A 16,893-nucleotide genomic window follows, 5' to 3' on the forward strand; every position below is an offset into this window, starting at 1 on the left:
AAAACAAACAACCCCCCAGATCAGATAGGAGTGAGAGACGTGCAAATGCATAATGTCTATCATAGCTCTCACTGTTTTCATATCCATGAGATCATTAAGACATTTCTAAGTCCCCTGAGTCCATGACATGCAAGCCCAGGATATGATAAGCAGGGCTGAATTAATTGCACGATACATTGATGAACAAAATGAAGTAAAGCACTTTTATTGTACAAGGGGAAACGAATGCTTTGCATTAAACAGCAGTCACATCAATCCAAATTATGGCTCATGCTGCATAAATGATAATGAGACTCTGTCTCAGACCGAGTGAGAATGCTGAAAGGAGCAAAGACGCCCACATACTGCTGCATCCAAACAGTGCTCATACTTAAACTGGGACAGTGGAATTTGTCTTTATAACAAAGAGTTCTCCTTTGTTAGATACCTATCCTGGCAGAAGGACATCCCTATTGCACTTTGCACCCAAACACTGAGCCAGCAATATGGCTATTCAAAGTCTCTATCTTTCCCCCCACCCCAGCTGTCATATGTTCTTTTTGTTATTTAGGGTAAAATCCAGTCCTTGACATTACTAGGACCACTAGCATTGATCCTATTTGATGCCACTACTTCTGTGAATAGAGGCAGGGCTTCCCTGCAAGATGCAGAAATGGAAATGAAGTCACAGCTGATGTGTCATGTGGCAATACATGAGTTATATTTCAATCTTTCATCTGGTAAGGTGGCACATTCAGAGATTCCTGGAGGGGAACTTTTGCAGCCTTTTGGGTTTTTCTACTGCTGTTCTGAACTATGCAGCCAGTCAGTTTTGTTCTGCTGCTTCCTGTGGTTAGCATTTTCTAGGTTGTCTCATTTTGGCATTTAATACTTTGCCTTGGGAGATCAAGTGTGCTGCATATTAGCAGTCAATAGCACTCAGGGTGCCATGAAGGGCAGGCTAGATAGGGCCATACTTGTGGGTTGTTGGAGAATGTCTGAGTGTAGGTTCAGCACTGCACAATTCTCATGCATAACCTTGCACTGCACTGCTTGAACTGGAAAGAAGATTGAAGGATGACTCATACATTTCCACATTCAGCTTCTGCAATGAACTTCTGACTCCTTGCTCACTCCTTAGAGGCCTCATCTTTTCTGTTAGAATAAATGATGATGAGAAAGCAACTGACCCAGTAAAACATTGTAGACTTACCCTGCAGACAGGTAAAGCATACACTGGGCAAGGAAGGGAGGGTTTGAGAGGGGTCATCCTGACTTCTTGGTTCTGTTAGTTCATTTACCATACTTGGGGAGAAGACTGCTATTATGAACTGGACAGGAAATGGTAAGCTACAGCTGTGCTGTGTGGGGTTGGGTTGGTCACTTATCATCTTCCCTAGCTCTAAAATGGGACAAGCTTTCTTTCAGAACGAGAGATGATGAACTGGTGATTCATACCAGGCTTTTAGGCAAAGAGTTCAGTCATCTAGTTTTGGGGAAAAATCTAGGGCCAAAGGAAGCAACTAAGTATCTGTGAGACGTTCTAGCTACATGGCTAGAGATTCCAGTGCTCAGATCCAAAGACTGACCTGAACTTGACTTGCTTATTGTGTGACACAGCTGACCGCAGCTAGCACCTTGGAATTGCTTTTTTATTGGTGTTTATCAAGAGTCTCTTCATCACTCCTCACCTTTTTGTCACAGTACTGATGTGTGCACAAAAGCTTTCTCCTCCTCCAGAAAGCTGCTAACTTCTATACACGCATTAGCCTTCCTAGACACTGACTACCGTCCAAGTACAATGTCAAACCTTCTCTCAGCTGCATTACGCCTGTAAGCAGCAGGAAGAACCATTTGGCTGGGTGTTTGGAGTCAACGAACTCATCCAGGCACACTTCTAACCTAGCGGTGGCCTTCCGTTTTGGGAACAGGTGCTGTGCAATACACGTCAGGTAGCTAGACTGCCCAGACTATTTCCTCGCCCGACATACAGCCGTCTGACGAGAATTCACCGCTTGCCGCCCGGCCCACAAAGGCACACTCCAGAACCACCGTGCATCAACCGATGTGGCAGAGGGCACAGGTGCTGTGCAATACACGTCAGGTAGCTAGACTGCCCAGACTATTTCCTCGCCCGACATACAGCCGTCTGACGAGAATTCACCGCTTGCCGCCCGGCCCACAAAGGCACACTCCAGAACCACCGTGCATCAACCGATGTGGCAGAGGGCACGGTTCGGGGCAGGGACCTCCACCTCCCTCCTGACCCGACGACGTGCCGCCAGCGCCCGAGGACCCTCCGCGGCGGAGGGGCCGGGGCCGGCCGGGCGCGGAGAGACGTCCCCGCGGGGCGGTGTCCCGGCTCCTCCCGCCCCGCCGCCCTCCCCTGGGCGGCCCGGGGCCAGCCCGTGGCGGCGGCGGGGCTCGGCCCAGCCCCACGTGAGGCGGCCCCGCCGCCGGGAGTCACGGGGCGGGCCGCTGCCATGGAGCTGCCTGCCGTCAACCTCAAGGTAGGGGCCGCGGGGCCGAGCCGCTCCCGGGCTTCCCCGGCGGGGAGGGGCCTCTCCGGCTGCCCCGTGGCTCGGTCTTCGCGGGCTCGGAGAGAGCGGGCTGCCCGCGGCCGAGGCCTGGCCGGGAGGAGCGGGAGGGCTGCGAGGGGGTTTCCGCCGGGGCGGCGGCCTTCCTCCTCGGCCGCGGCTTCGGGGGAGGCAGAGGCCTGGGGCGGCGGGATGGCGTCCCGGGGAGCGGGCGCTTGGCCCGGCCTGCCCTCTCCTCTCGCACGCTGGCCGGCTTTGCGCCTGGTCAGGAGGTGTGGAGGCCTCCGAGGAGGAAGGACTGGTGTTTCCAAACCTTTTATCATCACATGGGCACACGTTGCAAAAGCTCTTGGTCGTTAAGACCGGCAGGCAATGACTCCGAAGTTCTCTCTTACTTCAGGGCAGTTGCTAAAGTGGCCAAGGAGTGGGTTGGGACAACAGCTGGTTATTAACTTGTGTCCGTGGAGGTTTCCAGCTCAGCTGACCGGAGCTAATCCGGGATAAACACTACACAAGATCCTGAGGAGGCAAAGTTTTTGCTTGTCAGGCTTAGAAAGATGATCCCACTTACTTGGGGGCTATCATCTAGTAGATAATTGAAATTGCTTCTCTCTCTGTTGGGGGCAATCTGAAAATTTTGGTGAGTGTGTGGTAACCAGAGAAATGGGAAATAAGGGACTTATCACAGTTATGTTATGCTTTTCACTTTGGGAAGAAGCACATCCTTGCGGAAAAGCTGGAGGATACTAAAATCACTTTTTTGCTGGTAGTGTTTGATGCTGAAGCCTTCCCTGATAGACAGGTGAAATTTTCCTCTAATTTTTTTTTGTCTTTCATATTTTCAGAGCCCTGAGATTTCTAGGTGTGTGTGCCTTTTTCCAGCTTCACTACTTTGTGTATCTTGTTTGGTATGGCAAGTTTCAGGTGCTTTCTTTGGTTAAAACTTTTGCCTGGAGAATGAAAACAGCACTGATCGCATCAGGTTTTTTTCTGCTATTGATTCGTAAAGCTGTGAGCAGTGGCCTTGGAGCAGGCTGCCTACAGGTTGGGTGGGAGGATAGTATTATTTCAGCTACTGTTATGAATTCAGCTTTGTACAGGAAGGTTTTAATGTGGCTGTGCTAATTAAAAGCTTGGCGTTCCTGTAATGTTTCCCCCTTTTACTAGTTCACCAAGAAAAGCAACTTCCCTTGTAAGAGGCAAGTAAGCAAATGGATTTTTCAAGGCCTGGCGTGTGGATTATATTACATTCTGGAAACTAGCTGATACTTTGCGCTGACAAGTTTGGACTATTGTGTGATTCCCAGGGCACTAGGAAGATTAACAGATCTTGCCTTCTGCTTTGTTTTTTAACTTGGTTTGATTTTTTTTTTTCCCCATGCTAAAACAACAGCGAAAAATAAGGACATTTAATTAAAAAGTTTGCCAACATGAAATACATCTTCTACCATGGGAGGTGGAGATAGGGGAGCTGAAAAAAACAGACTTCTTGAATGAATGAATCACCATGACAACACAACTAAAATGTTGCCTTTCTTCTCTAATTTCAGACAACCGTTCCCAAATCTCTCACTAGATAAGAGTGAAGCTTGTCCTGGGCAAACAGTTTTCAGCATTAAGAAATTCCTTGTTGTCAAGTCTGCCGATACTGCTCTGGGGCTGAAGAGCTGGGGAATAGGGAGTTAATAATTGTATAGGCATCTTTGTGCTGTTCCTGAGTTAGGGCCTGCTTCCCTGAAACATATCACAAAGGTGGGAAAGATTCTTATTCAGAAAGGAACTGTAAATAACATGCACTACTGCTATTCATTGGCATGATCTGCTTACAGTTTCTGTGAGATTAAAAAGATGAGCCTCGTGATAGAAGTAGCTCCAAGAAAACTGCATGACTGATCTGTGTTTGTGCCAGAACATAGCAATGTCTTAGCCCTGAGGTCTCTCTTTAAGCCACTTGCAGAGCTATAAAATTAATGTAGCAGGCTTTGCCCTAGAGTGAATGAGGAACACGCTCATGAAACAGCATCTACTGGCTCAGGTCTAATAGTAATGCTCAGCAAAGCATGTGGGAAGCAGCATAGCCATATTTTTGCAGTGAATGCTTGACACCTAGGATTATTGCAATAACTACCCAGAGCCTTGAAATACAAAGTTTGAGTTTGATCAAGCCTGGACAATGCCCTACAATCCATGTGCCTGGAAACATATGTTTGGTGCTTGAGCTTTTTTAAATGCTAGGTCACCGAATCACAGAATAAGTTAGATTAAGAGAGACCTCTGTATGTTTTCTAGTCCAACCTCCTGCTCAAAGCAAAGCTAACTTCAAAGTCAGATCAAATAGCTCAACACAAAATTCAGCTGACTTAAAAATCTCAAAGGACAGAGCCACAAAAACCCTGTTAGATAGCCTGTTCCACTGCCTAACCGCTCTCATTATTATCACTCTGTTATAATAATGAGGAGCATCCTCACAGGCGGCCTGCTCACAGGTGGCCACTCAGGTCTATATTTTGGTTAGTATATCCTCAGGTGAATTATCTCCCTCAGAGTAGATGAGCTCACTCTCGAAAAAAACCCCAAAGTAAAATAAAAAAAAGTTAGATACTACAAGAAAGTAATTGTAATTTGGAACCATGTAATTTTTAACTTAGTAAAAATCCAACCTTGTGCTAGGTTCTGTGCTGAAACATGTTTAAAGGAGTGAGCTCCTGTTCCAAAGAGTTTCCCAGACAGACCCAGGCTCTTTTTATGCTTGGCTACTAGTTCCATCACATTCTGGGATTTGCAGAGGAGCTAGGAACTCCCCTTAGCTCTCCCCAGTTTCCAGTGGGATGCTCTTAATCACACAGTCATCCTTCTGCCCAGAAGGGATGGGGACGAAGGTCCCACCTTTCTTATTTTCTGCTCTCAGCATTAGTTCAAGTCTTAGGAGTTATTTTCTCAAAAGAAGAAATGTTTGCCTTTCTTAGGTACAGACTTAAGTCCTTGAAGAGATGGAAAAAATTTAAATTCTTCTGCTGTCTCATCAGGAGACTGCCTGCAAATTATCTAATCTCACACAGTGGCTGTAGCTTTAAAGAATGTTTTTCATTAACACTAGATTTTCTATGTTAAAGCATACCAAGACCACCAGCTAATTCCACAGTGCCCTGAAGAACTGTCAGGTAAATTGGACTAATAACCTGGAAGGGAATGCCTTGTTTTAATTTCAGCGGTCCCTCATACTATCAGCCCTAGTTTACCTGATTTTATGCTGATGGCTAAGCATGCTTCATAATTTAATAACTGCAGTATTGATCTAGACAGCATAAAAAAAAAAAAAGCCACCCTGCCTAATTATGTTAAGTGGTGAGCCTTGAGGGGTCTTGTGGGTGTGTAATATGCAATTAAATACTACCTAATTAAGAATTTCCCTGATGTTGTGATAGTCTCTTGAGTAAATGCTAGTTGCATGTCTCCATTCTTATCTAAGAACATCTTGTATTTTACTGATTAGCAGTTTCTGCCTGGTCTCCGTGGTACAATTTGGGAGAAGGAGAAGAGGGGGGTGGTGATGAAGCATTTTGTAGGCTTTCATGAGAACAATTAAAAAAAAAATCGTTAATAAAAATCTGTTTAAGCAGGGTTTGAGGTCTAGGCTACTCAAGGTGAATGCTTGGAAGATGTGCTAGGGTACTGCAGTGAAGCAAGAGCTCTGTCTTACCATGGTAAGACATCTATATCGTGGTATCTTGACACAGCAGTGTGAGCCACAGCAGATGTGTCACTCCTGTTGATTTCCTGGCTGTGCTTCACTCATGTCACAGCTTCATTGGTTATTAACTCTCTTCTCAAGCAACTGGTTTTGTATTAAGTTAGAGCATGGATAGACATTTTAAGTCAATGAATGTAGCAGGATGTCAGTAGATCTTAATTTATTTTTTTTAGTGTCTTAATGCTCCTATCTGCATACAGCTTTCCTGTGTCCACCGAGTAATTTAGCCTTTTGCTACTTACTTATTTCCCAATTTTTTTAAATTTTGTTTTAGGGGGCGGGGAGTGTGCTTCAGAGGGGTTTTGTTGGTGTTGGGGTGTTGGTTTTTTTATACCAAGGTCAGTATAAATGCCAGTTGGAGCCTTTCTTACAGCTAGAAAAAGTGCAAGAGTGCCTGTTCCCATGGATCCTCTGATATGTCTGGGCTTCAGCCTTTTTTTTTATGAGACTGCTAATAGAGACGGTCTTCCATATTCTTGTTTTCACGAATCTTTAGAGAGTGAATATGAGTGATTTCCCTTTGTTGATATTGGCCAGCAGGCTCAAAAGCGAGTGAGCGCATGGATATAGGTATAGAAAAAGACTGAAGTGGTATATTCTTGTTCCCATTTGCTGTCTTAATAAACATGTAGAGTATGTCTCCTTGGTTACAGAATGTCAAGTGCTGGTGAAGAGAATCCTTGTGTCACTTGTTACAGTAAGATGCTTTTTTGTTGGATTTGTCCCCTTGAGCATGAGGATCAGGATCATTAAGGACATTTGCAAAGTACAGAATCTGTGACAGCATTATCTTATTGCTACTTAGGGTGCTGCCGACATTTGGGCCCTAGTGGCTTCACTGGGAGTGAAAAGAGCTGTGTACTATGGCAGGATCAGGTTCTCAGATTCCTAGAAGATGCCTTCAGGTCTATTAATATTGCAGTGAGGTTGAACCACTGCTCTGAACAGAGTGGAAGAAAGTAAAAGAAGAATTTACTGAGGACTGGAGTGAAATTGCTGGGCGCTGCAGGCATGACTATCCGTGGACTTCTTGGTGATGGGATGCCAGATTGGTTATGTATAAACTGTGCTAGCATAGTGTGAATCAGATTGCCCGGCTTTCTGTACAAACTCTTCTGGAGTTCCAAAATCAATAACCCATTTAGAAAAGACTAAGTGGGCCCTGAATCAACTGTCGACAGAGATGACAACAATAATGAATGACTACAGTGTAGCACCACAGGAAATACTCAGCAACAGAAGCAGAGAAAAATGGTTTTCTGTCTTCACTGTCTCAGTTGCTATGCCAGCTTTCTGCACTGGTTCATGGGTCCAGGGCACTCTTCCACCTGTCCCTCGGAAACAAGATGGTGTCATTTCACGTTGATCCTCCCAGAGTTCTCCCAACTTGCTGACCAGTCTTCCTCTCTGTTTTTTTTCATAGGCCATCATTCTGGTACACTGGCTTCTCACAATGTGGTGAGTGATCGGTAACTGGCCTGGCCTGGGTGAGAAGGGGGTATTCCTTCAAACTAGGAATGGGACATTCTCACGGAATCAGCACTCCCTGTTTGTGTCTGTCTGTGTGCAAGAAGATCCTAAATCTAAGAGTGTGGTATTTGTATGGGAACAGGGATGAATGCAAACAAATGCGTTGCAGGCTTATTGTGAATGTGGGCTGGGTTTTTTGTCTTGTTTGGCAGGGGATGCATGAATCACATGTTTCCAGCCTCCTATGCCTGGGGAAATTTCAGTGTCCTTGCAGTGGGGATCTGGGCCATTGCGCAGCGAGATTCCCTTGATGCCATCATGATGGTGAGTGTGAGGGTGTATGCCTCCACCAGGCTGCTCAGGGAGAGGGTGGAGGGCAGAGACAGCTTCTTTGAGTCAGTGATGATTTTCAGCTGTTCCCAGTACAGTGGTGAACAAGTCAAATTCCTTGTTTGAGTTGTTTTGGTTTTATTTAAGAGAGTGTAGAAATCTACAAGCACTGTAAACCATGATGAGAAGCATTCCTATCACTTAATTTGCTTCTCAGAGGTGAGGCACACTTGATTCTTACTTTTTTTACCTGCTGTTGTGACTTGTAACGCCAGAGGAAGACTCAAAGTGTTTAATATGCTTGAGTTGGAGGGGCTTTATAAAACCCTTCTCTGAACATTAAAGAGATTGGCAAGCAAAAATAAACAGTCCTGGAGCATATAATGAGAAGGTGTCTGACAGATGTGAAGAAAATGCACGAAATACAAGATCATTCATTTAGGAATCTCTGTCTACCTGGGGCAGTGTCAAGGGTTAGCAATGTGTGATACTGGGGTGAAGGCATGATTACGTGAACACAAATCTCACAGGAAACAGACGCTGTAACTGACTGTTACTCCTAGCGGTTAATGCCCTGTTCGGTTCATGTCCCACTCTTTCTTTGTTTCCAGTTCCTGACTGGCCTGCTGCTCACAGTCCTCACAGACATCATTCACGTCTCTGTCTTCTACCCTCCAAACAACTATCTCACTGATGTGAAGCGTTTCAGTATAGGCATGGCCATCTTCAGCCTCCTCCTCAAACCCATGTCCTGCTATTTGGTGTATCGAATGTATCGGGAGCGTGGAGGAGAGTACACCTTTAACATAGGTAGGCTGCTTCTGTGTCAGTGTGGCCCACCTCCTCTGGTGTTAGGGAGACCACTTTGCACTTTGGACCCTTCAGCCTGAGCTCTGTGCAGCTGGATTCTAACCCCCTTTCCAGGGAGGGGGTGGTGCTCGCTCTCTCTTGCTTACGTCTGTTCTCCCATTTTGTGGTTCTGGTGTGTCTTAGGCCTTAAATTTATATTCTTCCTCTCTTCCCTTGCAGACCTGGAGTCCTCGTCTGACAGCCATTTTGCTCACAATGGTATTGATACACTGCTGTCTCTCTCATTCAATGTAACTGAGAGGCTTTTCCTCTCTTCCTTCTCTTGCATTTGTGTATGCCTGTTGGAAGCCTTTGGGTGTCCTTCTCTCTTTGCCAACCCTTTCTTTTCCTTCTGGGGGAAAACAGAGGCAGCATCCCCTCTAGCTGGATTATGCATGAGAGGGAAAGAAGCTGGATTTCTAACCTCATGCTTTCTCTGGGCCTCACATGTCCTAGCTACCTTGATGGCTCTGGACCTCCATTTCTTCACCTGGAAGATGGGACTGACGTTTACCTCGTGGGACTTTGCCTGGAGGCAGTCATTTTTCTCCTAGTTATACTTGCTAATGATAACACGGCAGCCTTACCAGAGAGAAGGGGCTGTGGCTGGATGTTCTGGGTCTTAGCTTTGCCAAGCACGCCTGGTGCTAGTTCATGCCGAGGCAGCTGCCAGGGATTGTTTGCTGTGTGGGAGTTCACCCTGGCAAAACCAGCAGCCTGGCACAGTTATTTTTTTGACTTCCGAAGAAGGCTATGCAGGACAAAGGATGGTGTAACTGCATTACAGTGTTTGAAAGCTGTCACATGTGCTGCTTTGGTGCTAGCAAAGATGACAACGCTTCCTGTGAGAAGAGGTGGATACCTGCAGAGGAGGAGAGTCCATGGAAAGAAACCATGGCTTGGGGCGCTATGTGCTATTTGCATCTCTCTGCTAGTGGAACGTGGATGGCTTCTCCATCAGCTACTCGTGCAAATGCCAGACAGATCTGTCTTAACTGGGTCAGAAGGCCTGTGAATCAACTGCAGTGATTTGCTGTGGGCCATGTTTGTGCCAGTTTTTATTAGCAGCTCACTTGTAACTGGGATTTGACATTTGTATCCCATGGGAAGTGAGGTATCATTGAGGAGTTCATCCCTGACTTGGAATTTGGGAGCGCTCCTTTTCAACCACACTGTCCCAACACAGACATGATACTGAGAGTCTCCTCTCAGGAACAGGTTGGAATTCAGACACTTTGTAGTTTCATATCCTCTCCTGAACTGTCTTTCTCAAAAAAATTTTCAGTACAAACCATGTGCTGTTGTTTTGTGTTGAATGTGGTTGACAAATTTCCTCTCTTATTTTCCTGCTGTCTGGCATTTTCCTTTTGAACCTAACACCGTTGCATTTTTCCTGGTCTTCTCTGTCTCTTTTTCTTTCTACACAAATTCCCTTTTTGTTCCTTGGCAGCATCCTTGCTGCTTAGAACAAGCCTCTCATATGGTTTGGTGCCCACCTTTGATTCAGATTTCTTTCTAGCCATGGCAGATGCCTGGCCTATAGGTAAAGAGGTGTCCATGCACATTTTCTGTCTCTCCTTTCCCTGCTCATCCCCTGGACAGTAACATGATTTTGTACCAGTCTTGTACCACAAGCAAGTTGTTCATAGTGCAATTGGGAGCATTGCTGGATTCAAATTTAGTGCCATGGTGTGGCACGCTTGAGGCATAGCTGCGTTGTTGGGAGGAGTGGTTCATGGATGAACCATGCTCTTAAATCTATGCTGTCAGCTAGCCATGGTTCCTGCTGCTTCTGTTTGTGTGTTTATTTTTCCACTAGATCTCATAAACTTGATCTTGCTGAAATATGCTGTTACAGGAGCCTGTTATGCTGCTATGTAGCATTGCGGGTCTTGCTTTCCACACAGCCATGTGGCTACTAAGAGAGCAGTTCTCAGGGAACCAAGAGGCATGTTCAAATGCATCTCAGTTGTTTTGCCTTTGTTGGAAGGATGAGTTTTCTTACCTCCTGCCTGTGTAGTGACGATCGCAGAACATGGGTGCTGGGGAGGTGGTAGAGCAGCTAATGTGGTGTGCTTCTGAGATGTTGGTTTCTTCTAGGGGATTCAGTTCTTGTGCTTTTGGTTTTTTCCCAAGCTTGTTCTCTTCCATCTCCATTCAGGTGTCACCTGTGCAGGCCGGGATCGCAGCACCTATGAGACAATTGATCAGCAGGATGCCCCTCCACAGTGGCCTGACTCAAGCAAGACAGCCCAGCAGCCATACTGAGGCCCTCTCTGCAACAGAGAACGGAAGCTTCCCTCGCCCAGTCTAGCCTTCCACTCTTCCCATGTCTGTTCTGATGGAGCAAGACCTGCTACTGAGCAAACAGGAGAGGATCTGATTTCACATTTTTTTTGCCTCCCTGAAGGTTAGGCAGATGGGTTCCTGTAGTAAGTCCAGAAGATCTTGGAGATGTCATGTTAAGCACTGTGACTCTTTTTAATTCCGGTACGCTCTTTTCCTCCCTCCCCCTAAATCCCTCCTCTGTATGTGTGAGTGGATGCAGCTTCTGGAGTCTTCCAAGTCTTGTATTGTGCATTCTCTCTATTGTAAGTAAGGAAACCACTCAAAATATTCCTGAACAAGCTATCTTTAAAAGACTTGTGGACTGCCCTTAAACAACACAGTTTAGCCTGCTTTTATGCAGATACATCTCCAGGAAACATCTGGGAGTTCCTGAGGGCTGGTTTTGATGGTGTTATTTAACTAAGATTTATGACCATAACTCCCTATGCTAGCTGTGGTGGTTTGCACAAAGCTGGGGTTGGTATAAAATGTTCTTACTGGGCCAGGGAGCTGCTTGTGCTCCCAGTATTTAGTCTTGGGTTTTATTCACTGATGCTTTTATGCAAAATGTCCTTCATAAATAAGTCCTTCCCAAAAAATGGCTGTTGAATGTAGGTTATAGATATTCTGTGCCTTGAAATGTCCTTTTGCCTTCAGCTGCCTCTTTTAACAGAATTTGAAATGTTACATTTTTCTAAGAAAACTATAAAATGAACACAGTTTTTCTGTGTTAGAAAAAATTACGCTGGTCACCTGTGTCTCATTTGAAAATGTAGGTATTCCTGAGGGTTTGGGACTGTAGACAGGCAGTCTGGGAGAGTCATTATGGGGGAAGGTCTACAGGGCTTTGATGGCTTTTAGTCTATGCTCTACTCAGACAACTAGAGGGTACTGCTTGTAAATGTGTGGGTGGGAAGGTGGGCTAGTAAAATGAGGATTGGGGAAAGGAAAAGATGGGTTTATTTACACTGCAGTGGTGAGCTCTGTGGGGTGTGATAAACTATAAACTCTAATCTTATGCACAATAAATCTGCCCTGCTGTGGCTTTCAGGTAAAATTCTAAAAAAAAAAAAAAGTTCAACAGGATTCTTTATCAGAAGAAAAAGAGTATGTCAGCTTTGGCAGAATGAAAATACCAATGCTAGGACGATATGTGGTTTTCTGGGGCAGGTTCATTTTCAGTTGACATCTGTTATTCTACAATTGCATTTCTCTTGACAAGACCTGCTGCTGTCTTGACTCTTCAGTGACCAAGAGCCCTGTTAACTTTGCTCTAACCTCTAGAATCATGCCATTTGTATGTTTAAAACCAAGCAATTTTCTCTCAAGTTTGATCACTTTAAACATAAGCAGATGTTTCCTCCACTATGCTGCACAGGCACTATAGTGACCTGCTGCTCTACCTGGACCATCATCATTTATTTATGCCTGGACCAAGCGCATGGTAAATGCCATAAAAGTGTGATGGTCTGGTTTACTCTCCTGAGATGAGTGTTGTGCATTCATTTTGCAGGCTGCCATGCAACAGAGCATAGGAATAGGAATCAGTCTATTCTTGTGATCAGATGGGGAAGAAAGAAGAATAGGCAGAAATTTCTGGGGCTTGTGGAGTTGCAGAGCAGGCCTTTATGTTCAGTTAATGTTTTTTTCAGCTCTTCAGAACTGTGCAGTGACAGCATAGATCCCTGAATAATGCATTTAAACACTCAGGTTTTTTTCTTCCCTAGACCTGTGAAGCACAGACTGAAAACAGCTGTTTTAAATGCTATGCTTTTGTGTATTTGCACGAACAAAAAGTTACATCTAGTGAGGCATTGCCAGCCATTCTCCATTGAGAAAGACACCACAAAATCTATTGATACCCATCTAGTTGACCTGCTGTGCGCTTTTCTGTGGAGAATTCAGCGCATCTAGGGGCTCCGGGGAGCAGAGCAAGGCAGGAGTTATGCTAGGCTTACTGTGCCTCAAGGATACCTATTTTGGGCAGTAAATCAGAGAGGCGAGGACAAAACCCAGGCCCCTCTCCTGGCTTCTGAGGAGGAGGAGGGCATTTGTTTCGGCAGTGCTTACAATAAGCACCAACGCGCTCTTGGATCAATACCTGGTTTAGTAGGGCGTGTGGGGATTCATCGAGCCTGTTGCGCTGGATGGAGCACAGCCTGGCTTCACCGCGGGGGCTCCCTGTAGCTCGTCAGTGGGGTCTCCTCACCCAGACGTGCAGCAGGTGCGATACTCTGCTCAGGTTTTTTTTGCTTTGTGGTTTTTTGTTTTTTTTTTTTTAAATCCTCGGGTCCTGATGTGCCTGGAGTTTTTTTTTTGTTTGTTTGTTTTTTGGTGATGAGCTGGCAGCTCTCTAGGATTAACCACAACCTGCCCGGTGCAGGTGCCTCCCTCAGCAGCATCTCCTCTCAGGTGGCCTGAGGGGGCGGGCGGGGCCTGCCCTCGTGGCTAATGGCCGGCGCAGCCTCGCACCCCCAGGCCCCCCCAGGCCGCACCACCCCGGCCTGGGCTCGCCCGTGCCCACCCACGCTCTCTTGGGGGTGGCTGCGGGGCCTGGTGACGCCGTCCAGCGCTGCTGACAGGAGCCAGGACGTGGCGGGTTCGGGGTGCCCGGTGGGCGAGGAGGAGGAGGAAAACGTGCCCCCTCTCCTGAGGCGTTTCCCCGGGGGGGGTGAGCGGTGCCTCTTGCAGGTCCGCCTCGTCTGGGCCGCCTTCAGGACGAAGCTTTAATTAGCCGTGGGCGAGAGCGGCTTTCCCGTGGCCATCTGCAGCCCTGGTGACAGGCGGCGTTGCTAATCGCGGGGGATAAGCTGCTTATGGCGACCCAGCTGGAGCGCGCTCGCTGCGCGGTTTTGGGCATTAAGGGGGGTGAAGCTGCAGGTTTGCCCCTGCGCTCGGAGGCGCAGGCACAAAGAGGTGTGCGCCCCGTCCCTGAGGTTCTGGCGAGGCGCAGCGAGCGGCATGTCCGGCAGCGGCTATCAGAGTGAGTAAGTGCCTACGAGGAGAGGTGCGTCGGTACCCGTGGAGAGCGCTGGGAGCCATCGGGGATGCTGCGTGGGAGCCTGGGGCGTCCACCCCGGCTGTGCCAGCTGAGAGCAGGCCTGAAACGGCTCCCCCGGGCTGGGGCCGTGGGTGATGGCCCTCCTGCTCCCACCACCGCATTCCCCAGACACCGGCTGCTTCTTGGATGGCAGCACGCGAAGGGCGCTGCTGCCTGGCTGTTCCTCAGGTGCCGGAGCAGTAATTGCCCTCTCTCTGGCTAAGGGAAGACCACCTGTGTGTGTCTGTTGATCTTGAAGTGGTCACACGAGGCTCATGCAATGGCAGCGGTGGTTCGGTTTGTAAGACTGAGCAGTGGGGGAAAAAGCTTTGTTTTGAAGGCACGTGAAGAGTGATCTTGGACCAATCACCGGTCACAACATGGAATGGATCAGCCTTGGTCTGCAGGGATGGGAAGATAAGCATTGTCTGTGCAGTGCTTATGTGTTTATTATGGGTCTGTCGTTATCATAATGCGAAAATGGCATTCGTTTGAAAGAGTTTGATTTACTTTTCATGAACTGTGCTATTTACTTCCTTTTGCTTGTAACAACAGAAGTATGTTGATCAGCTTAATTTTTGTTTGCTAAATTGGATTTGTTTCAGGTTTTAATGCGTTAGTGTGTTGCTGCAAAGTGTATATAGTAAGCATGTTTAATATTAAATGTTTTAGTTGGAAACATAAAAGCTTTTCATATTTCATAATATGAAATCCATTTGTCATGGATTTTGCAGTTCGCAAAATCTGCGGCTTGCCTTGAGTATCTCTCTTGGCCTTAGAAGAAGTTTTTAAAAAGCACTTCATAAAATCTTGTTGCCTTTTGAGTAAGACTAACTACTGCTTAGAAGTGGTTACACTAAAGTCCTGAATGGCAATTTTGGGAAGGTAGGCAAACAAGGTTTTTAAAGGACGTTATCTCTTCCTGATCTCAGTGAGACTGAAATCAGGAATGAGTGAGGTGAAGAATACCACCTAAAATAATCATAGCAATGTCTTGAGAACCTGGTACCTGGTAGAAAGAACTGAAATGGAGAACTAAAAAAATTGCATGAGTTATCAAGAAAATAGATTATGTCTAGGTTCTTGAGCATAAAGTAGTCCAGTACCAGGTTCCAGGTGTTCATGGAGCAAAACAGCACTGATAAACATGATGGTTTCATGTCCTTTCACAGTTCAGATCCTTTATAATGCCCTTTTGTGATACATTGCTAGTTGGCTGGATATTCCTGGGATGCGAGGAGTGCTTCTATGGAACACCAGTCTGCTGCATTTTGTAGTTATACTTCATGCAGTGATAGGCACCCTAAAGAAGGCAGCCGTGTTTTTTCTCTTCACTCTGTAGTTGCTAACTTCTACTCATCTGGCAAAAATAATGGGCTCTTTCTGTTCATGGTACGCTTAGTGATGTATGAAAGGCAGTAACGGCAGTTCCCAAGGATAATTGCAACACTGCATGAGTATCTCCTGTTGCTTTGGTAATTGAGTTTACTCCCCAGTTTGTGGTGATTACTGAAAGAGTTTGTTTTCCTGTGAGAAGGACAAGCAGGCTGTTTGCAAACAGGGATGCCTGAGGCTCAGATGCTTTCTTAGAAGAGAATGAGATAAACATAGTTTGGAAACAGAGTGCAATTTGACAGGAGGCTTTCTGGTATTCGATTATGTTTGAAAAAGACAATGGGCATTGATTTCATAGGCCGTGCTGTCTTTTCTTTTCAGATTGACTAGGGGTTTTTTAAGATAATATAGGTGTGTGTGTCTTTTCACAATACCATTTTCATTTTTTTAAAAGGGGTGTGGAAAAGAATTGTGATTAGAATGACAGTGATTGACAACTTGCTTTTAAAATTTGAAGGAATGAAAGCACAGTCCCCTGAAATTGCACTTACCTGTTAGCAGCAACTTATGAATCTGTGCTCAGCATGAGTGTTATATGTATAGCCATCTGACTTAGTGGCTAGACTGCAGATTAGGTCTCCCATCTGTGCTGTAACTCTTCCAGGTTAGGGGACAATGTTGATTCTCTGGATGTGTAAACATGGTTTCATCCTTTAGTGTGGACGAGAAGAAATTGGCCTGCATAGCCTTGAACCTTTGCAGGGCTGTAGCGTGATACATGAACAAATTTTCACTTGTTAAGCAGTTAAACAGTACCTTAAGTTGAGGCACTACCTTTCTTATCAGCCCTGGAGAAAATACAAGTGAGGAGGAGATCTGAGCTGGATTTCCAATCAATGAAGGGGGGGTAAGCATTGTACTCCAGCTGGAACCACATTGCTCTGACTTCTGTCAAAAAATTTTCTTTTAGACCTGTTCTTATTTGGTGTCATGTAGATCAGGAAAAGTGGCTACAGACTACCATGTCTTGGCAGCAGGATAATTCAGCCTTGCTAGCAATAAGTTCTTTTTGAGGCTACAGGTGCATGCATAATGCTGGAAGTCTTTGTTTTCCAGGTTTTCTGTTGAGAACTGAGTCTGTCCCCTTCGATCATTCCTGCTCTGCCAGACATGATTGTCTGCTGAGAAACAGGAAGAGAGTAGTGTCCGTAATACTTTCAGGACAGAGGCTGGTGGACTGGAGACAAGAAATTCGTAAGGAAAGTACCCAAAGC

At 46.1% G+C, this 16,893-nt stretch overlaps 2 protein-coding genes across 6 annotated transcripts in view; both read left to right on the plus strand.

Moving 5' to 3' along the window:
- Positions 1 to 2,358: 2,358 nt before the first annotated feature.
- Positions 2,359 to 12,004, plus strand: LOC115343389 (angiotensin II receptor associated protein). 2 transcript variants are annotated; one of them, XM_030019270.2, is made up of 6 exons: positions 2,359 to 2,489; positions 7,691 to 7,725; positions 7,950 to 8,061; positions 8,679 to 8,877; positions 9,097 to 9,135; positions 11,078 to 12,004. In XM_030019270.2, the coding sequence occupies exons 1-6, from the start codon at positions 2,463 to 2,465 to the stop codon at positions 11,182 to 11,184; spliced, it is 519 nt and encodes a 172-aa protein (XP_029875130.1). In that variant the 5' UTR covers positions 2,359 to 2,462; the 3' UTR covers positions 11,185 to 12,004. The 2 variants fall into 2 exon arrangements, with proteins under 2 accessions (XP_029875130.1, XP_029875131.1); XM_030019271.2 differs by lacking the exon at positions 9,097 to 9,135 and having other exon boundaries at positions 2,363 to 2,489; positions 11,078 to 12,000.
- A 1,938-nt stretch (positions 12,005 to 13,942) lies between these two features.
- Positions 13,943 to 16,893, plus strand: part of CLCN6 (chloride voltage-gated channel 6) — a 50,286-nt gene continuing 47,335 nt past the window's right edge. The window contains exons 1-2 of one of the 4 annotated variants that reach the window (XM_030019256.2): positions 13,943 to 14,227; positions 16,736 to 16,873. In XM_030019256.2, coding sequence (XP_029875116.1) covers positions 14,206 to 14,227; positions 16,736 to 16,873 — 160 coding nt within the window. In that variant the 5' untranslated portion in view covers positions 13,943 to 14,205. The remainder of the gene's footprint in view (positions 14,228 to 16,735; positions 16,874 to 16,893) is intronic. The other 3 variants (XM_041124597.1, XM_030019255.2, XM_030019258.2) reach the window with 3 other exon arrangements.

This window comes from Aquila chrysaetos, chromosome 6 (genome assembly GCF_900496995.4).
Source record: "Aquila chrysaetos chrysaetos chromosome 6, bAquChr1.4, whole genome shotgun sequence".
NCBI classification, from domain to species: Eukaryota; Metazoa; Chordata; class Aves; order Accipitriformes; family Accipitridae; genus Aquila; species Aquila chrysaetos.

Excerpts from the sequence above, each read along its gene's own strand:
- LOC115343389 (XM_030019270.2), top strand. The coding sequence starts at position 2,463 with ATGGAGCTGCCTGCCGTCAACCTCAAG. Across the intron at positions 8,878-9,096 it reads AGAGTACACCTTTAACATAG|ACCTGGAGTCCTCGTCTGAC; the intron begins GTAGGCTGCTTC and ends CTTCCCTTGCAG. Across the intron at positions 9,136-11,077 it reads CAGCCATTTTGCTCACAATG|GTGTCACCTGTGCAGGCCGG; the intron begins GTATTGATACAC and ends ATCTCCATTCAG.